At 42.8% G+C, this 12125-nt stretch overlaps 1 protein-coding gene across 3 annotated transcripts in view; it reads right to left on the reverse strand.

The window, feature by feature from the left end:
- The window catches only part of LOC119702285 (putative threonine dehydratase), a 33133-nt gene extending 29556 nt beyond the window's left edge, over positions 1–3577 (reverse strand). For 2 of the 3 annotated variants that reach the window (XM_038140049.1, XM_038140048.1), the window contains exon 1: positions 3211–3577. In XM_038140049.1, the coding sequence (XP_037995977.1) occupies positions 3211–3344 (134 nt within the window). In that variant the 5' untranslated portion in view covers positions 3345–3577. Of the gene's footprint in view, positions 1–583; positions 3152–3210 lie in introns of those variants that run through there. The other variant, XM_038140050.1, reaches the window with a different exon arrangement.
- Between the last annotated feature and the right edge of the window lie 8548 nt (positions 3578–12125).

Raw genomic sequence — 12125 nt, forward strand, 5'->3', positions numbered from 1 at the left:
AAAGGTGATTCTGGCAGGGGCAGATTGTGACCACCAACCCAAGAAACCACTGACTTGGGAGGAGAAACCACTGACAAAAGAGGAGAAAGACTGAGCACGAGGACTAATTAACATGAGAAACAAGAGAATCATTAACCAGTAGAAGATAGAATGCTTATTAATAAGAGAACTTGTAGCAAATGAAAGCTAATTCCTTTGTTTGTTAAAATGTATAGATATTAAAAAGCATTGATAGTTGGTGTGCTTGATTTGTAGAACCCACAGAGCACCCAAGCTTGTGCAACTCTCAAGTATAATGAATGGCTCTCTCAGTGTGTAATTACTGGCTTGTTGCACACCAAGTAAGGAATCTGATTTTTGTGGACAATGACAGCATGGCACAAGTTCTGTGGAATACCTTTGCATTCTTATAGGCCTGTGCCATGACAAGAAGGTCCAGCTCCAATGCCCAGCTTGGACTGAGCAGTCACAAAATGTTAAGCTTGAATACCACTTCAAACTCATATGCACATGTTCTCTAAATGTGGATGTTAATTTTGTCCTTTTTTAATATTTTGGGTGTCAGGGTTTCTTAAGGTCATACCTATATGCTGCCATCATCTTCAGGCTCCCTGAAGACTTTCCTGGAGCACGCTGACCAAGAGACATTGGTAAGATACAGCTTTAGACATACTGTCATGTGCTTTCAGGTAACTGGGCTCAGATCTTACAACTGCAAGTTCAGAATACTTATTAAGGCAAAAGGTGACCCCATTTGAAGTCACTTCTACCTCTTTCCTCAGTGTTGAGCAGAGATGGGTCATGTACAGGGGGCAAGGCAGGGTGAGCAGCCTGCTTATGACTGCAGTGGGGCTGGGGCTGGGATCTCCTCTTACAGGAGTGAGAAAGAGGCTATCCTGGGATATGACAGAGAGGGCCCTTTCCCTCATCCAAATCCCTTTTACCCAGAATCTCTCCAGCTCCATTAATCCTTCTAATTCCATATCCCAGCGCTGTGTCCTCTGAGCCTTCTTGCTACATGAGCTTCCCACACCCCTCTGATACTTTCCTTGTTTGTTGCAATCCCCTTTTCCAGTAGCTCATAAACATTCCTGTTCCATCTCAGCTCCCGTTCTACTTTTTTACCCATTCCCAAATACATCCAAATACTGCAACAGTAGCAATTCTTTAAAGCATCTCAGCAACTTGTGCAAGAGTGACTTTCTGAAAGACAAATGGTAGAAAAATAGAGATTTGCTGAGATAAAAGTATCAAGAAGGATCACACCAAATGTCATCTTCACTACCAGAAATTCCAGGTTATGCACTCAATAGCGTCTGAGCGCCCTGCACACCACTACAGAGTGACAAGTAAACTCCTGCAGGCACAGGGAAAGAACACAATAAATTTGACAATTCTCTCTCTTTGACAATATATTCTAAACAGATCAAAGACAATACTGCACTCTAAATATGACTGTCTTGAATTATCATTATTTTGATATTGAATTGAATTATCAGTTTTATGTGTACTACTATTAACTAGAAACACCCATTTGAGACTCTATCACTCCAACTAGTGGCACACAGAGGATGGAAATATAAAATGCATATCTGACCTTTATATATCTAAAGCCTATGCAAAGTGAGTGTTCCTAAATCCCATAGAAATCACCACCACCTTCCCCTAAACAGAATGACAAGTTCAGCAAATATTAGCTCAACTTTATTGACGGAAACTGGGACACAGACTGATCCAGTGACTTGCCTAAGACTTCCGCAGAGCTATTTATCAGAGTGTCCTAAAGACAAGAAGGTCGGGGCATAGTAACCATGCTGGGTGACAAAAGTGTAAAGCACTGTGACCATCCAACGAGATAGCTACATAACAACCATGCCTTGAGACAGAGCAGGCCTTTAGAACTCTACTCACTGTATACAGGTCTGACAAACCCGTGTGACGCTGCACCAGCAACACGCACAAAGAAAGCCCAAGCTCATGCAGCAAACAACCAAGCTGTATTATCACCTCTGACAAAATCTCTCCTTACTTTTGGCAAGTCAGATATACCAGAGCCTGAGCCTAGCACTATATATGCCTTCATCTGTGGTCATAATCCATTGCCATTCTTCTGTACACACTATGCACATGTCATTGCTTGCTGCTGGCAATGGCAACTGGGTGTCAGCTGCTAAATAGAAAGCACTAGGAAAAACAATCTGAAAGCAAGAAGAATTCACATGGCCACCCATGATGGAAATGTTGAAGCAGAGGTAACCGTCTCTCAAACAGACCCATCCATCTCAAAAGTTCTTATAAGACATTCACAGCTGTGAATGTCAAATGATAGCTATCCAACCCTGCACAGAGTTGGGCAGCTAAAACTCACTGAGCAATTAAACTTTTTCCTAAGTTGAATGTATTCTAAGTCTAGAGGTTCCCTGGTGACTAACACATCTCCATAATTCACTTCCAATTGGGAACGAATAGCATAACTCATAATAGAGGAAAGAGTGGTCCTGTGCTGAGAGGAGATCCACAGTGCACTGCAGAGCAGCTCATGTAATGGGTGACTTTGGGCGAGCCCTTTTTACAGTGCAGACCTTGTCTTCCCATTTATTAACAGCATCAAGCCCACTGAAGCAATCTAAATGTTAACAACATCTGTGACAAGGAGATGCAGGAAATGAGAATTGTTCCTCGTTTGTACCACATCTGGCAAAAACAGAGCGTGCTCTCAATAGTGGCATCCAAAAAATCAAATGGAGGGAAAAACAAACTATGGAAAAGGTTAAGAATGAGGTTGCACAACACCACCATGCCGTGTGTGTACACAGCCTCAGCTCATGCTACACAAGGACACTAGATGACTCTTAAATTCCATCTGCACCATCCAAGTCTGAAAACAGGAATTTAAGATCACCATTAGCACCATAACAAAGACAACCACAGAACTGTAATAACAGGATCTGACATGGGCTATCCCAATATAAATTCTAAGCAGTCCACTGGCCTGTCTAGAGTTATTTCTGATACCATACTCATGAAGAAACAAAAAAGCTGAACTCTGTGGGCTAAAAATATTAAAATCTCCACCACTTCTAGTGGATAATTCCAAGAGCAACCCACATGCACAAAACCCTGGGAGATTATGGAAAATTACAATTTCCTGGATTTTTTGTTTGGTTTGATTTTTTTAAGGAATTAAGGAAAGGAAAAAGAAAGCATTACCTATAGAGCACAGCAACTAAATAAACAACGAGGCGAAGCAAAACTCCAACTACGACACCATAAGGAGGCAGGAGGGGTCCAGGGGTTGTCATGTCCGTAGGGCTGGCCCTGGGGGGACCCCGAGGGCTGACCATGACCCCTGAGGGGGATAAAAGAGAACTCTAGCTCTAAGTCAGACAGCGATATTCTCCAACCTTTGCCAGAAAGGATCGTAGTCTTCGTCTTCCCTGTAGCGGTCCCTGGGACTTCTGTTTTTTAAGACCCTGAAGTAGATAAATTGTGCTGCAAAATTCATTGTAACTCCTGGTGCAAAGCAAAGCTGGGAGACTGCTGGCAGGAGACACACTTGCCTGTGAGAAGTGTCAGCCCTGCACTGCCAGGGTGGGAAATAGCAGGCAATGTGCTGTAAGCAGCTCTCGGGGCTGGCTGGGGGGGAAGTGCCTTTGAAAAAGATGGCTGCTGCTATTTAAAGAGATTATTTCAGAGCCCAACCTGTCCTTGTCAATTTGAGTCAGGGCCTGGATTATGCTTGGGTGACACTCTGTTAGCAGGACACTTGAAGCTTTAGTTACTTATTGCTCAGCTGTGGAACATGATCCCCACCGGCTGCAGGGCTGTGGCAGGCAGAGCAGCAGCAAAGGGATGCCAGGTTTGGGGTGGCTGAGTCTGCAGGGATCCTTTATGGCAGCACCAAGGGACATGGCTCCTCATGACTGAGGCACAGAGGAGACAGCTCAGTTTGTGTGGGTCTTCTCTTGGCACAAGTCCCTGCAACAGGAAAAATACAGGTATCTAGATCATAAAGAACAGAAAACATCATCTAGGGGAAGGACTGTAGCAAGTTAGCTATATCTATATAGATATCTGTTATATCTATTGATTTATATAGAAATACATGTGTGTGTGTATATACATACATACATACATATATATATATATATATATATATATACACACATATATATATCAACTCCCTCTAAATCTGTCTTTCTTTGCCCTGAGAGAGCACTAGCAAAGGCAGAGTCACAGTTCCAGATACAGAAGGGCTGTGCAGTGGGGATGGGGCAGAGGTCCTTTGATGGTACCTCTCCTCTCAAATATATTCCTGATGGAGTGCAGTCTCCAGAGTGCCTGGAGGTGAACCAGGTATCTATTTCCAGATATGAGTGGGCCCTCAGTACCTTCTGCTTTCTACTGAGAGCATACAAGATCTTAATCTCTAAGACAGAGAACAGACATGTCATGAAATCTAACCCAAGCTGTGACCTAACTCTCCCCACAGGATATCATGAGAAATTCTAGAATCAGATTTATATGGGAGAGTCAGAATAAATGCTCAAATAGTCTCCTGGGAGCTCTGGAAAGTCTGAGCTGTGCTGGTGGAGCCTTCCCTACACTGGCGTGGCATACAGGCCCATGTTCTCTTGCCTTCATCGGTACTGATGAAGCTCCAGATTCAACATTTTTTTCCAATTTCTCACACACAGACCCCTTTTATTCTTTCTTTTCCCGGTGGTGGATGTGCAGGTTGTGGTGGTGCCATGTGCTACAAGTGGCCACAGCCCAGCAGCACGCTGCTGCCAGGGGAGATGAGGAAAAAATGCACTCAGCTGCTGCCAGCACTTGCAGCCCTGCAGCCAAGTTATGTTCAGGCCAACTTCACTGGTGCCTTGATGTGCAGGGGGAAGGCAAGGGGAGTTACTACTCTGTTCACAACACAACTGAGCTGCAATGGTGGGCAGGAAATAGAACTTTATAGCAGTAAAAATGGCAATTCCTTTGGCTCTTGGGTATCTGGGGGTGCAGACCGATGCGCTCAAGTCTAGACATGAATTCAGTTCCTCACAAACAAGGCTCTGCTCTGTGACTGACACTTGTAGACCACACTGCATGAGTGAACGGACTGCTGGGACCATTTGGTCAAGAAGCTGGAAAAAAATTAATCAAGCTGTTGCATGACAGAAGTACAAGAAGCATTGAATTGCTATCTTTGTAAAACACTCCCAAACAAGCAGCCAGCTATAGAAAAAGGATCTTTGGGAATTTCTGCTGCAGATTTCAGCCCATGTCAAACATTCTTTCAAAGCCCTTGCCACTTCCAAACCTGTTCACAGTGCTTTAAAACATACCACAACTACCACAGGAAGGAAAAACTAGCTTTCAACTTTGACTTTTTCTTTTATATGGGTGGAAGGAAAGGATAAGTAAGATACAATTGCAGTGCTGGTACAGTCAAGCGATATCTAACACAATTGCCATGAAGCTGTCAAGGATACTAAGTTACAGGTCACCCCAGATGATAGTTCTTTTCAAATCTAGAGTTTCTTCCTTCCTAGCTGCTCTTTGGTGGGTCCTAAGGGAAGGAAGCCAATGCCTCAGTGGTGTATATCTTTCCGAAGGTTTCGTTTACAACTTCCATGCTGCCACCACTCACACTTTGTGTGTTTGTGCAAAGAAACCATCGTTCATACCTGCCCAGCTTTAGGCTGAGACCTCAGTAAAAGCAGACTTGGTCAGAGGCACTGTGTACATCTGAAATGGCAGTTTTTGGGAAGTGGTTTTATCCACATCATAATCAAATATTATCTTGTACTTAGATAATTTTGAGTCCAAAGAAAAAAATAAACCACGCAGTTAAATCAACAGAGAGAACTGGAATACAGTGCTTGTGTGCTGGTGTGTAAGAAAAAGCAATGATTAGCCCTGGAAAGAATTGGAAAATCCAAGTCCCAGAATAACAGTTTTACACTCACCAGGTCATATATAACTGCCAGCCTTCCTCCCTCAGTCCCTGGTGCAAAACCCATTAAAAATAGCATAATGTGGAGAGTAACAGCTGCTCCTTTTTCTAGAAAACCTTTTAAACAAGGTTATGCTGCACTTTTCCTGAACTAAAAAATAAAATAGAACCATTTTGCTGTCAGAATGGAAAACAATGCTTCATTCTCTTGTAACCAGAGAGAACTCAGTTTGGACAGCACTGAGAAAAATAGCTATGGTCATTGTAAATAAGGACTTTATTGAATTACAAGACTTGAAAGATTGTTTTGAAGGGTTAGCCAAGCTTTTCCCTACACTAAATAAAATTAATAACATTTCCAACCTCAGTGAGAACAGCATGGGTGGGAATTGATAGTCTATCCAAAGCAGAGAATTCTTTACAGAATTTGATCACTTGCAGAAGGAAAGAGGGTGGAGACAGTCTGCAGTTAAGCCAAGAAAAACAATAAAAGTTTCTCAGAGAATAGCAACTCAGAAAACCAAAATTATAATTGAGGATTATGCAACATATTGATGCAAATGTGGTGGTAAACCACTGTGATAATCAGTATGGATAAAAAAATATGGGCAATTCATAAAGAATTGCCAACTTAAAAAAAAATGAACTAGAAAGAAGGAAAAAAAGAAAAAATAGGCACCAAAAAGTTTCCCATTTCCTTCTAATTAAAGATACTAATTTAACTCCCATCTCAGACTCTTCATAAATCAATATTCATAGAGCAGACCGAAGTTTCAGCCCCCAGTGTTTATATTTTTATTTGTTTATGTTTGTCAGCAGCTGACCCACAACAGTAAAATGTCACATTCCCATTTACCACCTTTAGGGATCTCAGAAAAAGCTGACAAGGTAGATTCAAATCAGTGGAAACAGAATTAGTTTCCTCAAGCTGTATTTCACAGAGCCTAAAAGAAAGGGCAGGCATCAATTCAAAGAACATATTTACTGGAGCAAGAGGCAACAGAGAAGCCTGGATGTGCTTTATCTAAAGTTATGGTACAGACGGTATCTGTTAGTGTGGGACAGACTGTATCTGTTTTATGTAAATATTTTGCAGAAAGGATGAGATATTTCTCAAGGCAAAGAGCAAAAGTTTACATTAGAGTCCAAAAATTATCTCCTCAAAATAGTATCTATATCCATAAGAGGGCTAGTACTAAGATGCTGAACCAATAGCATTCGATGAGGAAAAACTGGCGGCACAAAGCTTGTGCCTTGCTGTAACAAAAAAAATGTACATTCTCTTCTACTGAGACTAAAAAACTGATAAGAACCAGCAAAATATTTTGTGCTGCTATTTGAGATATTTAACTGTAACATCCTGCTTATCTCAGTTTCAAGTGGTAGGATAACATTTATAATACATGCAGAGGCAGCAGATTAGCATTGCAGATGCATGAAAGTACCCAGCAGTCCATTCTAAGCTCCCTCACAAAACTGTATTAATGAACAAAGACTGTATCTAGTTATCTTTGAGATCCCTTATGCTATCACTGGCTCCAGGGTTTTTGCCCACGTGGGTCTAAAGCACTGGTCATGCAGTTGTGTTCACACAGAGTGGAAGTGCCCTGGCTGAAGCCCACACAGGGAATCACTGAAAATACACATTTGATTTTCTGTGCAGAGAGCAGCAACCGTGATCAGCTGTTTCACTTCTGCTTTTCCAGACACACTAGGCCATCAGAGTGGCACCATATAATTTCAAAGTACTATTGCAATAATTTTTTCTCACTAACGGAGATCATCAGGCATTCAAATGGAGAGCGAACGTGAGCTGAAACACAATTAACACTGGGGGGTTTTAACAAACTTATCTCCCAAAGGGATTCTGATTTGCCACAGCCCGTACATAGCCACTACACGATGCTTTTAAAATGCCTCGGAGGATGTCTGACCCAGCACGGAGAAGAACAGGCGGCGTTTCTGCCGAGCGCGGGTCGGTGCTGGCCGGGTGCCGCTCCCCAGCCCCCGCAGCGCGGGCACGGACCGAGCTCTGCTCCCCTGCGGCCCCAGCGCGCCCAAGGTCAGGCACCAACAGTCGGGGCTGTGACCTTGGCCGAGACACTCGCGGATCCAAATCCCCCTCCCTGCCCTCCCGCTGAGTCTAATTAACACTGAACTCTCGGCTGCAGCTCAGGCTGTGCCGGAGATCAGCTCACCTGAGCTGCTGCGGGAGGACGAGGGAGAAGCAGCCGCCGGAGCCAAAGATGGGGCAGCAGAGGAAGGGGCCCCCGGGTAACCTGGTGGCCAGAAATAGGTCACCTCAGTGCCACCTGAGGGGCAGCTCCCCAGCTGCCAGGGGCCATTCACACGTATTTGCCAGCCCGCTCCCCACGGCCCTTCCCCTGCCCTTCTGCCGGGCTGCTGCCCCCACCTCGCCTCGCCTCCTGCTCCCACGCTCCCCTTCCAGCAATCCCATCAAAGCTGGGCAATCAAGTCCCTCCCAGCGGCCCCAGCAGAACACTTTGTGCACCCTGGACTGCTAGAATTTCTTCTAAATTCAAACCATAGGCGTTTGCCCCATAAGCTTCTCCTAATGCACTTTTTTAATGATCAAGAGATTACTTCAGAATTATTTATAGTATCCTGATGATTCAAGTGACTCCTGTCCTCACCTTTGATGCTTCTTATTCATCGAACACATGCAACGAGCCCTCCATTTCCCTTCGACTTTTTTATCCTCTAATCTTGTATTTCCTCTTTTCTCAGCGCTAATGAGAAGAGACGTTGGAGAGTCACCACTGTGGAAGTCATACCTTCATTATTCTGTAGATAGCAAAAAGCAGTATGCAAAAAGCTAAAAACAGATAGCACTCACGGAAATAAAAATTACAGAATGACATAGATTAATATCGCATTAAGACATAATAGTTCTGTTATTCTTACGAAGAGTTCCAGTGGGTGGGTATGAATTCAAGAAAATTTGGGATAGATAATCTAAAGCATTTTAGTGCATCTGGACAGAATACTGTAGTACATCTTTTAACTTTGAGCCATCTTTCAGCCAAGGCAAGGAAGGCTGTCCTAAAAACTGACATTGGAAACAGCGTCCATGCTATGCCAATTTCCTACATGGATGCTGTTTCAGGTGATAATTCTTGCTCTTACTTCTTTCATCCTTAACACTAACTAAACACAGCAAACTAATATCAAGTGTAGCAACCATCAGGCTCCCTCCTATGAAATACATATGGAACCAATTGCACTTTAACAAACTCATTAGAAAAAAATTTAGAAAAGGGGTGGAGGACAATAGTCGAGTTCACATCTGTTTTCCAACAATTGGAATTAATGTTGTGCCTCTAGAGTTTGTGGAGTGTGCTAATCTGTTCATTTGTTCATATGCTCACAAGATTTTTCATGCCTTGAATCAACTTCTAGTAGAAATCTTTCCATGGGCCCTTCTCTTCCTTCTTACAGTTACACTATTGCCCTATGGCAACTACCACACATTCTCCTGTTAAGGAGTGGCATTATGAAAGTATTTAAGTGATCTTTTACTGCAATTTTTTCAGCTGAAATTAAAGAGGTGAGAAGCCATCAGTACCATACAGTAATAACTAGCTGTACTGTTGGGGAATCTTGTTGGACAGGATCCATCATGTGATTAACTACACAGGCAGCAGGATGAAAATAAATTCATATACATTCTTGTTCACTCTCTGGCTGGAAACATGCATTGGAATCATGTTTGAAGAAAAATTGCAGCTAAAGACCTAAGGGATCTGTAATAACAAAGGAACTACTATCATCCTGCTACAGTATTGTATATTCACTCACACACGTATTTTAAAAGGAATTTTAACCAGGGATTTTTACTGCATTGGCTTTAAAATTATACACATACTGTAAATTTTCAGAGAAATGGCAGCAGAACGATTAGCTTGGCTTCTCTCTCTGGCAAGTCATTCTTCCCCTTGCAAGTCTCCATGACCTTGTGGTAATTAAGAGGAAAGGAGACCATGCTGAGTGTCAAACAAAAATAATATTTATTTCAAGCTGTTTCTCTGTTTTGTTAGGTATCTCCACTCACATGACATTACCTCTATTCAAAGGCTTCACATACGTGACTGATGCCTTCCCTAATGGAGAAAGGCACACAGGTGTTAAGTAACAGACCTTTGCTATTGTCATGACTCGTGTTCAGCAAGGTGCTACTCAACACATTAATAGCTTCTCAGGTAGTAGCAGGTCCTTCATGGAAGAAATTGTGGCTTCAGTTTCAAGCAATTATCTCATTTAATTGGTGTGGTTTGCAATACCGATCTGCTAAAGACACTAGCTGAGTAATTCTAATTTGGGAATAATCAAGTACTTCCCCTGTATTATTTTCCCCGAATATTATCCACCACAGACTCACAGATCTATTTCCCATTTTTATGTGACGCAAATGGGCGCACATAAAGTTACAACAGCAAAGGGCCACAACCTTCTGCAATAGAAAATAGAGCAAATATCAGGCCACCATATGTGAAATACAAGACTGGGAGTAAAGAGTCTATTCCTGAATCACTAATTTTGCTGGGAATATAGTTAATCCAACTTTCTAAGGTTTCTTTTAAAGAAAATAAAGGTTTATTTTCATTAAAATGGGTGGGTGCACTGCATATCATATTTCATAGGGTTCCTGAGGCATGGCCAGCCTTCATAAAATGCCTGAGATCTGTCAAATGAAAGGACATAACTTGTTAAAATACAAAACAAACAATATAATTCACTAATATTCCATGTGACCCACCTTTTCCTTCAGCTCTCTGATTCAGTTTCCTTGGGGATCATTGCTCAGGAAGCTGAAGCCACAGACTGAAAACAGCCTGAAGCCATGGGATGCTTACCTAATACTGGCAAACAGAATCCAGCCTAGTGTGCTGGCACCAAGATGACACCAGAGAGTCAATTCCTGTAGCTGACTCACAGCTGGCTCTAGGCGTAGCACAAAATGTATTGTTTTGAAGAAGGCTGGATCAGAGTTGTTTGCTCCATGACACACAGGCTTGTTAACCTCTCCAGGGAGGGCAGAGGCAGAGCTGATCTTCACAGTGCTTCACTCTACGAACCACGTGATAAGGGTTTTTTAACTGCATCAGAAATTATGCCTTTATGACAACAGTAGGAGAACTTGACATTTTTTGATGTCCCCGGCAAACTGAGATAATAAATATGAGTACAAGTCGATATGCAACAGACCAGAGAGGGGCTTGCACTGGCACACTGAAGGTGAACACTCATTCAAGGTGATCACTCATTCGAGGCTGCAGCCATAAGACCTGTAACTCCAACAGAGGCTGCTGAGAACGACAGAGGCATGGAGGCTTTGTGTAGACTGCCAGGGATGTGTGCTAAAAATCTCTACTATCACAAGCTTTCAATGGCAATGTCTACTTTATTCTAATGAAATCACCACTGCAAGAGGCCCTGCTCACCAAACAGAAGTACTGTTGCAGAGCAAACTTCTGCTTCCCTGAGAAGCAGCCCAAAAGCTGCATGTCTGCTCTGCACACATCAGCCTCTCCAGGTAATAAAATTCTGTTTCTGCATCTGTTCAACAACTACTCCAACCCAGCAGTCAGAAACCAAATGAATTAAGAGAGTGAAAGTAAGTGACCCCTTCCAAACGGATCATGTAACAAGTCTCAATTTACATTAGGTATTTAACAGCCTCCAAGTAGCAAGAACTCCTGGTCATGAGCAGCTGACAGAAGTTAAGCCTGTGACAAGAGCCTAAGGTATCTTCACAGTATCTAATGGAGATGAATCTTCTCTCAGGGGCAGGTAGGCAGACTACACAAACCTTGCACAGATTTCATCATCCACCAGTGTTAAATCCAGGGTGGTGATTATACTCTTTCATTTCCTTCTCTTCAGGGTAAGGCACTTTCCTCTCCCTACAAGGATTGCTTTCCTACCATATTTTTGTCTCCTGAAGTAATCTCCACTTAATTTTCTCTGTGTTTCACATAAGGTCCTGTTTTTCCCAAGAGTTTGCTCAGCTATATCCTTTGTCAGCCCATGCTACAGGATTTCATGCCCAATAGCAATGTGATTTTTTCACATGGCACATATGTCCTCTGTCAACCTATACCCTTTATTTAGTCCATTCCTTCTCCCTGTGCACCCCGTGGGATCGCTGTGCAGT

The sequence above is a fragment of the Motacilla alba genome, chromosome 6 (assembly GCF_015832195.1).
Source record: "Motacilla alba alba isolate MOTALB_02 chromosome 6, Motacilla_alba_V1.0_pri, whole genome shotgun sequence".
NCBI classification, from domain to species: Eukaryota; Metazoa; Chordata; class Aves; order Passeriformes; family Motacillidae; genus Motacilla; species Motacilla alba.